Genomic DNA, 14,814 nt, shown 5'->3' on the forward strand with positions numbered 1-14,814 from the left:
CAAATCATATTCATGGTTAGTGCTGGAACTTTGGACAGGCTGCCCGAAAATACTGAGTTTTTGCCTGAAGCCCGACCAGACCTGCCTGAAAATTTCAGGCCGCCCGTCCGAGCCCGAAAATGCCCTTGAATGGGCCACGGGCTTGTATTTGGCTGCCTGAGCCCGGCCGGGCAGCCCGAGCCCACCCGAATAGCCCGAAATTTTTTTAAAATTTTTAAATTTTTAAAATTATTAAGTTATTTTGTGTTAAAATTATATAAAAACAAAAATCAACATTCAATAGACATTATTAACACAATTTAATAAATGAATTTTGTATATTAATTTTTTAATTTGTAGTTCATAATTGCCTCGTCAAAAACCTTACCAAGAAAAACCCAATTAGGATAAAAACTTGGCAAGGAAAAAAGAGTGCAATCATTTTGTGACGAATTATAAATTTTACAAACTGACAAAGTTATACAATTACAATGTCAAAAGTAAATACGTATTTACAAATTACAAATTTACAATTTAATTTGAAGCTGAAGGATCGTCTTCAAAATTAAATGTTAATCGATTAAATTCATCGATCCATTCTTGACTTGCCGGTGAAATTGTATCCTGTAGACGTTGATCGGCCCGATTCCAATCCTTAATACAAACCAAGGCATCAACAATGTCCCTTTGCAATGCATTCCGGCGTTCTTAAAGTATTCTTCCTGTCATACTGAAGGCTTGTTCGGATGAAATATTGGAGACTGAGATCGAAAATATATACATTGCCAATCGAGTTAGGATTGGCCAAGTTAATGACTGTGCCCTCCACCATTGAACTAAGTCAAACGATTCTGTCGTACCGTCGACTACTAAGCCTTCACTGAGGTACGCCATAAGCTCGTTAAAGCTACCGCCGCCGCTGCCACTACCACTTGTTGATGAAGATCCACTCCCAGCTTCTGTTTAAGTTGTCTTCTTCTTCTTCTTCAACCCGAAAACATTCAAGAATGAATGCGGGTTTTCGTCTTGTTGTTGCGGTTCATGTACTCTAGAGTTTGTGCTTCTAAACCTAATCTAATATTTACTATAGATCGAATATATTTTGCCTTTATTATTAGAAATTGGTCCGAACAATTGATGCCTAAAAATTCACCTAAGTTTTCTAAACTGCTTTCTAAACCATCTAATTTTAATCTAGGATCATAAATAGTACCTAAACCATACAACAAAGACAACTTAGACCAATATTTTATAAATTTCTTTTCCATAGATTGGATAGGAACTCCTAATATTGGGTCCTCCCTATATTCGCTAAATAAAATACTAATTCTTCTAAGTTCACCTAAAGCTAAAGGTGATATTGGGTAATATGTTCCACTAAGTTTTAGAGTAACTTCATGAAACCTATCTAAAAATTGATACAAAACTTTGGCAATTTGCCAATCATAAGTGTCTATATGTCCTACTCCTATTTTTACACACATATAGTTTGTTATAGCATCTTTATAGGGGATGCATTGTTGAACCATTATATAAGTTGAGTTCTATCTTATAGGCATATCTAACGCTAATGCTCTAGGAGGTATATTTAATGCTTGTAAGAACCTAAACCAATCTTCTTGTCTTTGGTTACTACCTTGAATCCATGCAAGACTATCTCTAATTCTTTTAATGTGATTACCCATTCATTTTAAACCGGATTTAACTATTAAATTAATTACGTGACATGCACAACGTTGGTGAAAAATAGTGCCATCACCGAATAAACTTAAATCATTTTCAAAGAATTCAATTGCTTTTGTATTGGCACTAGCATTATCTAATATTATAGTTATTACTTTATCTCTTAATCTAAATTCATCAATTACATTTAAAATTGTATCATATATTAAATCCGCGCAATGTGATCCTAGAACACATTTAAAACCTAATATTCTCTTATCTAAATCAAATCATTTAAAGTAATGTCCGGTTACAGCTAAATAATCATTATGGACAACGACAGACCAAATATCTGCCATTAACGCAACATACCCGCTAGTCGAGTGTAAAAAGTTTATTAATGCTTATTTTTCTTTTTTAAATAATTTTAATAAATCTTTCCTAAGAGTAGTTTTTGAAGTGAACTGTGCATTAGGATTATGTACAACCTTAATATATCGTTGCCAATTAAGATGCTCTACAAAACTAAGTGGTTGATCTAAAGCAGCTATCATTTGTGCAACTTCCATACGATCTACTTGCGGATCGTATTTCCAAGTAGTTAGACCATCGGTTGTGCGATCAAAAGATAATTGTGTTTGGCGGAGTTCGGGTCCGCCGGATTGGCTAAGCTTTTGAAGACACCTTTCCGAGTGTCTTCTCAAGTGTGTGGTGTCGTGAATAGTGTCACCTTGTAATTTAGATAAACAATATATACACTGAGCTATATGTTTAGTGTTACCTTCGTTGTCGATCTCCTTAATTGTGTCGAAGTGATCCTAAACTGTTGAGGTGTGCTTGCATTTCCTCTTGGAGGTTGCAACACTTGCAGATGCAGACGCAGTCGTACTTGCACTCGCTGTTTCTCCATACCCACCACCATTGCGACCACAACCTCCAGTACATCCACCAGGGCTCGGATTAGTAGATTCCTGCGTAACAAATTCATTAGTGGAAAATTGCCCTTCTTTCACGTTGTGTTGGGCATAAACGAGAATACCACTATAACCAAAAGGATCCATTATAAAAAAATAAGAGCGATTTGAGAGAGAGAGCTTTAGGATAATGTGATAGTTTGTAAAAAAATTATGAGAGAGATTTGAGAGATTGAGAGAGATTAAGAGAAATTGAGAGAGATTGAGAGAAATTGAGAGAGATTGAGAGAGTTTGAGTGAGAAAAATATGTGGGAGATGGGGGGTATTTATAGGGAAATTTTTGGGTTAAAAAGTACAACGGCTACTTTAGGGTTTCGGCGGGTCGAGTTCGGGCTGCAACGGTAAAAAAATTAGCCGTTTGACGAGTTTTCGGGCAGTTTGGGCAGGTCAGACATTCGGGCAAAATCAAGTTTTTGGGCTTATTTTCGGGTCGGGCACCAACGGTCAAAATTTTGACCGTTTCGCGGGCAATTCGGGCAGTCGTGCGGGTTGGCCATTCGGGCAAATCGGGCCTGGCCAGAAAAATAAAAAAAAAACTCCGGCGGACGGCAATTGACGGTGCCTACACAGAAGTGGGCTCCGGCGTGGTGTCCATTTTTGGCTGCCCGAGCCTGAGCCCGAATATATAACTTTGGACGGCCCGGCAATTGGGCCTGCCCACTGAGCCCGAAAAATTCGGGCCTCGGGCCGGCCCAAAGTTCCAACACTATTCATGGTTATAAGTGTGCAAACGTTAATTATTTAGCAAAAAAAAAAAAGTGTGTAAAAGTTAATTAAACTCATGTGTTGAGGCTAAACAAGGATAAAAAAGTCATTTCACAATTTTTTTAAAAAACGTCATTTCAAACACTATGAATGGCTAAAATCGTTTTCTGATAATTGGAGGGGCATTCCCAGCATTTTTAAAAAAATTGACGGTCAAATATGAATCAACATTAACAGTCAACTAATAAGGGTGTGTCTAGAGCCGGTAATATGAGTCACAACACGAAGATACGACTCAAAAATGACACGAATTTTACGGGTTATGGTTGAGAAAAAAGATATTCGGGTCAGAATTAGGTCGACCTGAAATTGACACGAAAAATACGGGTCAAATTCGGGTTGGACTCGCATAACCCGAACACAACACGAAACTCGTAAAAAACTAAAAAATACATATATTTTTCATTTCATATTTTAAACTTTATTATGAACTTGTGATATCATGATAATTATACTCAAAATCTTATACTACTATTTGCTTAATTTCAATGGATGTTATTGTAATTTAGTGTGTTATGAATTTTAAGTTATTTCTAATATGTAAAAAACTAAATAAAAATATAAATTTTCGTGTCAATTTCGGGTCGTGTCGTGTCAACTCGTAAAGTGGTCGTGTCGTGTTCGTGTTGCGGTTTTTAAAAAATTTCGTGTCACGGGTCGTGTTGGGGTTGACTGTAAATTAAAAAAAAACGATTAAAATATGACACAAACACGATACGTGATACGAATTGTCACCCCTAAATGTGTCTATGTAATTTTTTAGAAAAGTCAGAGAGAGTGTGTTAACGTTATTTATTTTGGTCAAGAAGGTGTATCTGTTATTTTAATAAAACACAGGTGTCCGTGTAAATGGGCTGCAATGGTTAAGAGGGCTGGGTTTAATTGAGCCGAAGATACCCCGCTCGTTCACAGTTCATAAGCCCAAGCCCATACTTACACGAGTCAACTCAACTGCCGATTCTTCGACGTTCTAATGGAGAATGGACAGTAGACTATTCCAATGGAGGTGGAGTGGCACAGTCGTTGAATAAGTCGCAAAGCATGGGCAAATTCGTCATTCCGATCAAACCCTAGCAAATTCAGTTCAGCTTCCATTTATAAACCTCTCCTCGATTTGCCTCATTTTTCTCCCACTCTCCCCACTCTGATCGCCTAATTTTCCCCTTCGGAGACCTTTTCAGGTTTGTGATTTTCTCGATCTCCTTGAATTTTTCATGTTTCGTGGAAGTATTTACTTTCCGTTTGTTTCCCGAGAAAATGGAGCGTGAGGAAATTGTTGCGGCGCATTACTAGTACTAAGTGTTCTTGATCGATTTCATTTCATTGTTTTGTCTTTTGAATTTCGTGCAATTGGTAATTTTATATTTATTTATCTCGTATTTTGTTTTGATCAAACGTTTACAAGGTATTTTTTTTTAAAAAAAAAAAAGAAAAGAAAACTGTTTTTTGGTTTGGTTTTTAAAGTTCATGATGTTTTGATCTCTGGAAAACGGATTACTGCTTAGATGAAAATTTCATCTGCTGGCTTTTGAACTGATGATTTCCATTAGGAAACTCACATTTGGTGTAACAATTTTTCATTGATAGAAGTAGTGTGAAATTGATAATTTCGTTTGTTGATGAAAGGGCGTATTTCAATATATTTTGTTCATTTTTATTGTAGTGGACTTAGATTACTTATATTGGAGAGAGTTGGGTTTAGTGGTTTACAAGGTTTGTAATGGTAATTGGGATGTAGTGTTAAATTGATGCAAAGGGAAATTGTTGTTTAGTATTTTCTGATAACATTTGCAGAAGTGTGCACTTGCAAAGAGGACTAATTGTAATTTTGTCTTGATGGAATATTTACCGCCCGGAAGTTTTATACTCTACATTTCGTTTTCTTGGATGGTATAGAATACTAGAGTAATGTTTCATTTCTTACTAACCTAAACTGATGTTTCAGAAGATAAACCCACCATTCATCTGCCCGTGTTTGTAACAAAAATCATGTTCTTTATGTACAGGTCACCGGCTTGGCTTACAAAACATGGCGGATGCATCACAGCATCCATCAGTATTTCAGAAAATACATGGGCAATCTTACCTGATTTCTAGGCTTTCCCCCAACATGTATGCTAGAAATTATGGTGTAGATGTCCAGGGTTCCTTGCACCCAATGTGCCAGAGCACTGGCCTCGCACATGTCTCATATCTGTCTCCGGTTTTTGTGCAAGCTCCATCCGAGAAAGGTGCAACTGGTTTTGTTGTGGATTTCCTTATGGGAGGTGTTTCTGCTGCCGTTTCCAAAACTGCAGCCGCCCCTATTGAGCGTGTTAAACTCTTAATTCAGAACCAGGATGAGATGATTAAGGCTGGTCGGCTTTCTGAGCCATACAAGGGTATCACTGACTGCTTTGCCAGAACCATTAAGGACGAAGGTTTCCTTGCTCTCTGGAGAGGAAACACTGCTAATGTTATCAGATATTTCCCCACCCAGGTTAATAACTTCCACTTTTGTGTAATTCTTAGGAACGGGTTCTTGATCCATTGTCGTTCTGTGTTTTTTGGTAGTTACATAAGGCTGTTATTGAAGATTGTTGCCATCTAGCTATTACTGAGCCCTCTTATATGTGATCTTCATCCGTTGAATTGCACCACAGGCTTTGAACTTTGCTTTTAAGGATTACTTCAAGAGGCTTTTTAACTTCAAGAAAGACAGAGATGGCTACTGGAAGTGGTTTGCTGGGAACCTGGCATCAGGAGGTGCCGCTGGTGCTTCGTCTCTTCTTTTTGTTTACTCTCTGGACTATGCCCGGACACGTTTGGCAAATGATGCCAAGTCAGCTAAAAAAGGTGGAGAGAGGCAATTTAATGGTTTGATTGATGTTTATAAAAAGACCCTCAAGAGTGATGGCATTGCTGGACTGTACCGTGGATTCAGTATTTCGTGTGTTGGTATCATCGTGTACCGTGGACTTTACTTTGGATTGTATGATTCTCTGAAGCCTGTGGTTCTGGTTGGAGGATTGCAGGTATGCTGTATCTTTTCAACTTGTAATTGTCTTTTTCTGTGTACCATTTTCTCTAATAATATTTTGTCAGTTCTTTTGAAATAAGTGTTGACAATGATGCTTTTCACGAAAGTGGTTGTGCTTTTGGTCGCTGTTATGTTTTGGTCTTTGCAGGATAGCTTCTTTGCTAGTTTCTTACTTGGATGGGGAATCACCATTGGTGCTGGGTTGGCCTCTTACCCTATTGACACTGTGCGTAGAAGAATGATGATGACTTCTGGAGAGGCTGTTAAATACAAGAGCTCTTTGGATGCATTTAATCAAATCATCAAGAATGAGGGTCCTAAATCCCTCTTCAAGGGTGCTGGTGCCAACATCTTGCGTGCTGTTGCCGGTGCTGGTGTTCTTGCTGGTTATGACAAGTTGCAGGTCATTGTTTTAGGCAAGAAGTACGGATCTGGTGGTGGTGGTTAATATGTAGTACGATGTTGATGACGAAATCAAAGAGTGAAGTGGTGTAAGTTCTTCTCGCGAGCTGAATAATTTTGAATGAACTGTAGTCACTTTTATGTTTCAGTGTTTAGGAACTTGTTAGAAATCATAGTTACAAGAGGTAAATTTGAGTTGGGTCATGGGTGTTATTCGTGCTTGGATTTTAGAGCGATGTACTATCAGTGTTCCCGTTTGTGAGAATATTTGGTCAGTATCTCGGTGATTTGTGCTCACAAACTCTGTTTCTTTCAAGCGTTCTAAGTATTGAAGTCTTTCACTCTGTATAATTTTCTACCTCTGTTCTTGTTTCCTTTCCTCAACATTTTTTCCCCCACATTTCTGTCATTGTTATATTGGTTTATTGTCGCATAGTCCAAACATGTATTTAGGCTGTCTGAAATAATTTTTAACTTATCTTAAACTTTCCAACTCACTATTCCTCCTGTTCCAGCCTGTGTCGCTGATCTTTCCCATTATTATGTTGTCCTTGAACGCTTAAACATAGTAACACAAATGTTGTTACTCTTAACAAGGAAACAAGGCTTGTCAAAAAACTTTTACGGAAAGACCGCTTTTGTTGGCCTAAAACTGTGCAAGGGGGACATAATTGTGACTTCAAAGTTTAAAAGCTCGCTCATGACATTCCACAGCGAGTTAAGATTTATATCAATTGCAAAAGCTTATATCAAGTGGTGTTTTGATATGGTGTTCAGATTCAGTGGTATTGCTTATTTGAAAGGAAAGTAATGAAGGAGCTCTTAGCCCTATTTGTATGATCAAAACTGGAACAATTTCTTGCTCTGCTATTTATAAAACTGAAGGGTTCTGTGATTAGTGTTGAGGTTCTCCTACAACAGTAGTGTCTATTTATGATCGATAGATATGATTAAAATTACATCAAAAAAAAAAAAAAAAAAAGACGAATATTCTTTAGAATGTATGAATTTTAAATTTTTAACATTTACTCTTAAGAACTATATTAGTCAAAAAAGTATTAATCAGAATAAAAAAAAAAAAAATCTTAAAGTAATACATTTAAAGGATGAATTCATCCATTTTTTCAAATAGAAAAAATATATACAAAATAAACAGTTTCTCTAACGGATATAAAAAGATATATAATGCGGTCTATTTTTTCAATTATTGTTGTTCTTTCCTTTATTTCTTATGCTTTTAGTAGTTTGTTTAGGTTATTGCCGAAGTCAACTTCGGTAGCTTTACTATTTCTAGTTTTCTATCCTCATTTTTGTCTTCAGGTGTTTCCTGATATATATATATATATATATATATTTATTTATTTATTTCTTCGTTTGTGAGGTGAGTGAAACATCAAATTCATACAGGAAAAGAGAGGGAGAGATTTTTTTCTTCTTCATGAATTGGTCTAGAAAAAGAAAGCTACAACTGTTGACAAGTACATCAATCTACTTTCTGATCATTGAAATTTTGTTACCCTTAATCTCCACCGTGCCACTAATAAGTACTAAGAAGTTTATCTCTTAAATTTCAAGAAACTCCCCCATTTTGTTCTTATAAGGGGGGTTGAACTTGAAGCCTTCTGTCTTTCTCCAACTCCATTTCTAACAACTGCCAAGACTCCAAAGGAAGGAGCTAAGTCCTTATCATGCGCATGATCCTCCTCTTCATACTTATTCACAACAACAACAACGACATTCGATTTTCAACCACTCACAAATTCCTCTTATTTAGTACTAATGACCCTACTCAAAAGAGATCATAAAATGCAAAATACAAGAATTTGAAAATCAATATATATGTGTGTGTGCGCCTCTGAAAGATCCAAACCTGTTATATAAGAGAATATATATCTTGTTTGGATTAGGATCAATTTCGGTAACGGTTAACTGTCGCTATAAACATGTCGTTGTAACGTTTTCTTCCGGAGAATCATGATCATCGACATAAGAAATATTTAAGCTCTTGAAAATCGGACGTGAACAACATGATTAAACAAAAGACAGAAACAGAGAGAGAGAGAGAGAGAGAGAGAGAGAGATCTCACCTTACATAAATGTCATGAACAAACAAACAAACAAATATTCACAAAGCTCAAAAAAACCATTGCAGTAGTACTAATATTACCAATGGCTAATTCCTTTTCATTGGTTTCCATAACCAGCCATGCCATGATCCTTCTACTACTAATCCACTTCTCTTCTCTCTTCAACAATCTCTCCGCCAAACACAACAACAACAACCACCACAGCCACAACCACCATGCCTCCGCTCGCAGCCACCGCCCCGCCGACTCAAACCCAAGGCTGCACCAAGCCTTCATTGCCCTCCAAGCATGGAAGGCCGCAATCCAATCGGACCCAAACAACTTCACCACCAACTGGGTCGGCCCCTCGGTCTGCAACTACACCGGCGTCTATTGCGCCCCCTCCATCCACGACAACAAAACCCAAGTAGTCGCGGGCATCGACCTCAACCACGCTGACATCGCCGGCTCCCTCCCCGACGAATTAGGCCTCCTCTCCGATCTCGCCCTCATCCACCTCAACAGCAACCGCTTCTGCGGCGTACTTCCGTCAACTCTCTCCAATCTTTCACTTCTCTACGAGCTCGACATCAGCAACAACCGCTTTGTTGGTCCTTTCCCCGCCATTGTGATCTCTCTCCCGATGCTAAACTTCCTAGACATCCGCTTCAACGACTTCGAAGGCTCCGTCCCACCGCAACTCTTCGCGAAAAAACTCGACGCCGTCTTCCTCAACAACAACCGCTTCACAAGCTTCAGCATTCCTTCGTTCATATCAGGCTCCTCCGCAACAGTCTTGGTTTTCGCAAACAACAACTACGGAGGCTGTCTCCCACCGAGCATCGTCAACTTCGCGAACACTCTAGAAGAACTGGTGCTAATCAACACCAACTTATCGGGATGTTTGCCGGAGGAAGTTGGTTTTCTCTACAAGCTCAAAGTGTTCGACGTGAGTTATAATAAAATTGTCGGTCCGATTCCGTACAGCATGGCGGGGCTTTACCATCTGGAGCAGCTCAACTTGGGGCACAACATGATGACAGGAGAAGTCCCCGATGGAATCTGCATGTTGCCGAATTTGTTGAACTTAACCGTCTCCTACAACTTCTTCTGCGAGGAAGACGGGGTTTGTAGAAACTTGACGTCGAAGAAGGGGGTGAAGTTCGACGACCGGCGCAACTGTCTGCCGGAGAGGCGGCTGCAGAGGAGCGAGAAGGAGTGCAAGGCGGCGCTAGACCGCCCTGTCGAGTGCATCCTTGGCGGTGCGGCTGTGGCGGCGGCAGCAGTGGCTCGGGCAGTGGCTCTACCAAATTCGCCTTCACTTGCGCCAACCCCTACGTGATATAGAAGTCTGCATGAGATATGTTGGGCTTGTGTTAATAATTTGGAAAATGAAAAACAATAAGGTCCATAGTTTTTTGTTTTTTGGTTTTGCAAAGTATAAGTGGGTGTTTGTGATGGATTACCTTTGCTGTGTATAAAGATTGTTGGATAAAAATGTTGTGTGTGATTTTCTTTTGAGGAACTGATTTCTAAAGCTACTGTTTTGACGTACATGGTATTAAAAATTTATGAAAATATGAAAAAGATACGGTCACGTGTTATGTATTAAGATCAAATGAATTTCAAGTTTTCAGACCTTTGAATTTTTTTAATAGAACTAGACCAAAGGAGGATTAGTTCACGATTAAAACAAGATCGTGTTCTTTAAAAAGAAAGAAACAAAAAAAAAAAACTATTGTAGTGTTAGTGGTAATTTATAATTAATCACGAGTCACTGATAATAATTATTGTTTTTAACAGTTTTAGTATCTAAGTCTTGTAATTAGATTTATATTAATGAACAACTCAATATCGCGACAATCACATCACTAATTCATGTATCTGGTCTAGACTGTAAATAATGAAATTAACACTTGCACAACAATCTTGTTATACCTCAACCTCAATACATTCGTCAACCTAAAATAGAAACTTAAGGATTGTTTGGAAAAAAAAGGTTTGAACCCTGTATCTGAGTTTTACTATAATATTTTTTTTCACAAAAATTTAAATTAAAAAAATTTTATTACAACGTTTTTTCTCAAAAAATTTGCATTCTGATTGGTTGAACTCGATCTTCTAAACAAATCCTTAATTGTATGATTTCTAATCTACAAATATTCTTGTGAACAGAACATATATATTTATTGAGCCGAATTGAGTCATGTGTCCTGATACACAATGGTGAAAACCAATGGTTTTAAGCAAAAGAATAAAACTAAAGATTAGAATAAAGTTTGTCACCCCTATTCCTAATTTAGGATTATTCCTCTTGACCACCGGGAGCCTTCCTGCCACTCTAAGTCACCTGCCACCTAATACTATCGTTTTGTCCTCCAAAAAAGGTGCATGATAATGATAGTATCCGACATGGCAACATCTTATCACTGTTTTCATCATGTATCTATTCAAGATGAAATCATTCTTCAGGTCTGACGAACATGCTAGTTTAACTTCCTCAAAGGGCAGCAAAGGATTCTGCTCTTATTCTCAGAACAAGGCCCTCATCTGAAATTTCAAAATATATGGGAATTGCTACTATAGGAATCAATCTTTTGCAGGTAGATCGTTAAAAAATCAATCCATTGATAAACCAATAATTTCTATGTACTTTCTTTTGCAGGTAGAATCAATTTTTGATCGTTAAATTTAATTAAAATCATAATAAATTAAAAAAAATTTGCAGAATAGACAGATCAAAATACAGATGTGACGACTAAAAGTAAGGAATTATAAGTAATTTATTTTTGTTTGGACAGCCCTTTCTCCCTAACAAAGAAGAAAAAATAAATAAAATAAAATAAAGAATGAAGACAATAACAAATAGATAATGAAATGAATATTGAAGTAAAGAGGAGTGCACAATTCAAGTTTGTACAATGAAGATAAAGGTACTTTTCTCAACAGTTACGATACAAGTTCCATTTCTTGTTCCCGTTTTTCCTATTCTTAGTTTTGGAATTTACTCATCTACCACCTAAAGTAGAAATCAGATGGTACAATCAAATGATCAATGGACGGGAAGATGCGTTGAGAGAAGGATGTGCTTCTGATGCGTTATATTATTGTTGAATGTGTTAAATTTACATATTACACATTACAGTAAATACAAAAAAAAAAAAGGAAAAAAAAAATCTCAACTATAAAAGAGTACAAAACTACTGCAGCATCTCTATGACAATTTGGATGTGGACTATGCTGTATATCACCCTTCATCTGAAGGTCTACTCAACTGAATATGAATTCTACAGCCAATCTGAAACAAAATACACATATGATCATAGCTGAAAATGGAATCAACACAAATAAAATATTTTCATCTCAATATTGCGGTACATATTCGGGATGATCAGATTTTCCAGGAAAATCATTAATCAAATGCAAGAAACACAAGGACCAAGAAAAATAAAATAGAAGGAAAAATGAAGAAAAAGAAAGGTTTTGATTGAATTATGTATGAGTTATTTACAAAATTCATGATACAAGTTGTGTATAAAATACACTTATCAATCAATAATTGGTATTCCTAGAGAACCCCCTCACAAATTCCCAAAAAACAGAATTAATAAAGTGTGCATGCCATCCAGCGTTTTACCAAATTAGTGAGTTGGGCATGTCAGTTGATCCTACAATATGGACATAGAAGAAGGATCAGGCCGGTGGTAGCGGCCGCCGGCAAGTCGGGCACTCCATCTTTATATCCATCCACCTTTGTAAACAACTGGAATGGAAGAAATGATCACACGGTGTCACCTGAAAGGAATTAGCAAATTAGGATACCGTACTAGTTGTGACAGTTGAAAAAAATAGAATAACTCATAACTATACCATGCAATCATTTGAACGTTGCGAAAGATCGATCGTGGTCATGCAAATGACACAATCTGTGGCATGACTTGTATCCTGATCGAACCTTCTGTAGTAGCTGTATTTCTCAGGTAAAATCTGCAGACCATAATAAAATACAATGTCCATAAAAGAACTAACAAGGAATGTCCTCAAAAGAAGAAAAGATCAGAGTTGCATTCAACCTGACGAGGAATGAACCACCGTGACCCGAGATAGTGCTGAAGAATAAGAACGGATGCTTGTAGTCCAATAAATACTACCAACCAAGTGCACCAACTCTGATCAGGCTCAATGCGCATGAAGTTGTTTGGGCAACCAAATATGTACAATGGAATCGCTAGCCGAGTTACAGTCATGCCTAAAACGTAATGCGGATGCAAAGGTTTCCTCGAATCTCGAATGACATTGGTAACTATTTGGGGTATCCAAAAAAAGTACATAAGGAGAAGAATAGGTTTCAGGAAATTATGGAACTCGTACATTATCAGAATGCCACCCAAAAGGATCCCGTCTGCACAAAGAATTAATAGTCATATAAATTCATCCATAAAATTCTATTCATTCCATGTCATAATGCAAACAAAGAAAATAATTAAGGCTTACAACTACATGCCAACAGCTAGAGCAAAGATTAAGTCCTATTTTCTCCAGAATAAAAAATTGTAAACAAATTACAAGGTAATATAAATGTACAACAGAGAAGCATTCCTTCCATAATAACATTAGTAGCTTGGAGAATAGAGCTGGACAGAAACTTTGCGATTTGCAAACTTAGTTAAAATAGATAACTTCAACGAGGTGACCACGCATGGATAAAACTTGTATCTCCAGCCATACAAGTGCGTGTCACTTTAATTATCATAACTTAATAAAAAAAAAAAAAAAGAAGAAAGAAAAGTGTCGGTACTTACAGAAACGGCTATATAGAACTGAAAGCTCACGCCTCATTGTCTCCCAACCCTCTCCATTATTCATAGGCCTGTTTGCCTTCCATATAGCAAGGAGATACCTCATCTCAAAAATTGAGAAGACCACAAACTTGAAAAAAGCAGCCGTTGCGAAGGCATTGAACAAGGACTCTGAAACAAGATAAAATAGAAATAATTCTGGTTAATAGGATGCAACAGAGAGATAGTAAAAAACTCATCCAGGTGAAGATTCATCAATTCTCGTTGTGAATAAACGCGGTAATCTCTGATTATTGAGGATGCAGGTGCAATAAACGTAATACAAGAATAGTTTCACAATAAAAGTTGTTACCATATGAACATGACAAAATATGCACTCATTTAATTTGCAACAAATCGTAGGTGTCTTTCTACGACATAAAAGCAAATAAAAGCTTTGACATGTCGGCCAAGGAAAACTCAAAAGCACAAATTATTGCAAAAACATTCCTTTTAGCAGAACTTCGTTTTAGAAGCATGGTATCAAGTGATACATCAGTTTCAGCATGAAACGGCATATATGACCCAATTGACTGTCACTAAATCACTTAAAATGTTAGTATTCAGGTTAGCAGGACACACATAAATGTCTCTCATTGCCAGTTCATACCACATGCCATTGATTAGAATCTTGGTAATAAGCATTCTAATTTTTGAACTAAAAGTGTCATACGGACATAGTATCAGAAGTACAACACAAATTTTCTACCTTCTGATTCAGGGCCAAGGCCTCCATTGGCATTCTTAGACAAATTTCTCCAGTTGAAGGCTGGGGCAGTGCAATTTAAAGTGATTAATCTTTAATCTTAGTTGAAAGGTCAAATGCCACAAAGCTACTGTACATGCATGTAGAATCAAATTCCCTTCAAAGTACTGGCAGCACAGTTCTAGTCTATAATTGTAGAACAGGTTGTCTATTAGCAACTGTTTTATGTTAAAAGTACGGATTACACGATAGTTTTGACCCGTTATCCCCTAGTTATTCCATGATTTGAATAGATATCCCATACTTCAGAGGTCAGAAACAAGCCAAAACTTCTGGAACCAAAAGGCAGCTTAAAACTAGCCATGGTAACGGAATACTATCTTACCAACTAGTATTCCTGCT

General features: G+C 37.3%; 3 protein-coding genes across 6 annotated transcripts in view; 2 read left to right on the forward strand and 1 right to left on the reverse strand.

Annotated features, from left to right (window-relative positions):
- Positions 1–4,430: 4,430 nt before the first annotated feature.
- Positions 4,431–7,160, forward strand: LOC21393622 (ADP,ATP carrier protein 3, mitochondrial). The gene is made up of 4 exons (XM_010093183.2): positions 4,431–4,562; positions 5,388–5,860; positions 6,024–6,395; positions 6,549–7,160. The coding sequence occupies exons 2-4, from the start codon at positions 5,411–5,413 to the stop codon at positions 6,846–6,848; spliced, it is 1,122 nt and encodes a 373-aa protein (XP_010091485.1). The 5' UTR covers positions 4,431–4,562; positions 5,388–5,410; the 3' UTR covers positions 6,849–7,160.
- A 1,785-nt stretch (positions 7,161–8,945) lies between these two features.
- LOC21393623 (leucine-rich repeat extensin-like protein 4) lies at positions 8,946–10,436 on the forward strand. The gene has a single exon (XM_010093184.2). It carries the CDS (start codon positions 8,972–8,974, stop codon positions 10,208–10,210), a length of 1,239 nt encoding a protein of 412 aa, XP_010091486.2. The 5' UTR covers positions 8,946–8,971; the 3' UTR covers positions 10,211–10,436.
- Positions 10,437–11,940: 1,504 nt separating this feature from the next.
- Positions 11,941–14,814, reverse strand: part of LOC21393624 (transmembrane E3 ubiquitin-protein ligase 1) — a 7,783-nt gene continuing 4,909 nt past the window's right edge. For 2 of the 4 annotated variants that reach the window (XM_024162429.1, XM_024162427.1), the window contains 5 exons: positions 14,798–14,814; positions 13,671–13,838; positions 12,942–13,270; positions 12,739–12,855; positions 12,330–12,663 (listed from right to left, as the gene is read on the reverse strand). The exon at positions 14,798–14,814 ends at the window's right edge or, in 1 of these variants, runs on beyond it. In XM_024162429.1, the coding sequence (XP_024018197.1) occupies positions 12,562–12,663; positions 12,739–12,855; positions 12,942–13,270; positions 13,671–13,838; positions 14,798–14,814 (733 nt within the window). In that variant the 3' untranslated portion in view covers positions 12,330–12,561. Of the gene's footprint in view, positions 12,167–12,329; positions 12,664–12,738; positions 12,856–12,941; positions 13,271–13,670; positions 13,839–14,415; positions 14,476–14,797 lie in introns of those variants that run through there. The other 2 variants (XR_002901739.1, XM_024162428.1) reach the window with 2 other exon arrangements.

Source organism: Morus notabilis, unplaced genomic scaffold, assembly GCF_000414095.1.
Source record: "Morus notabilis unplaced genomic scaffold, ASM41409v2 Scaffold290, whole genome shotgun sequence".
In the NCBI taxonomy this organism is placed as follows: domain Eukaryota; kingdom Viridiplantae; phylum Streptophyta; class Magnoliopsida; order Rosales; family Moraceae; genus Morus; species Morus notabilis.

Coding starts and splice junctions, on each gene's coding strand:
- LOC21393622 (XM_010093183.2), top strand. CDS start 5,411: ATGGCGGATGCATCACAGCATCCATCAGTATTTCAGAAAATACATGGG. Junction 5,861..6,023: donor TCAGATATTTCCCCACCCAG/GTTAATAACTTC, acceptor ATTGCACCACAG/GCTTTGAACTTTGCTTTTAA. Junction 6,396..6,548: donor TTCTGGTTGGAGGATTGCAG/GTATGCTGTATC, acceptor TGGTCTTTGCAG/GATAGCTTCTTTGCTAGTTT.
- LOC21393623 (XM_010093184.2), top strand. CDS start 8,972: ATGGCTAATTCCTTTTCATTGGTTTCCATAACCAGCCATGCCATGATC.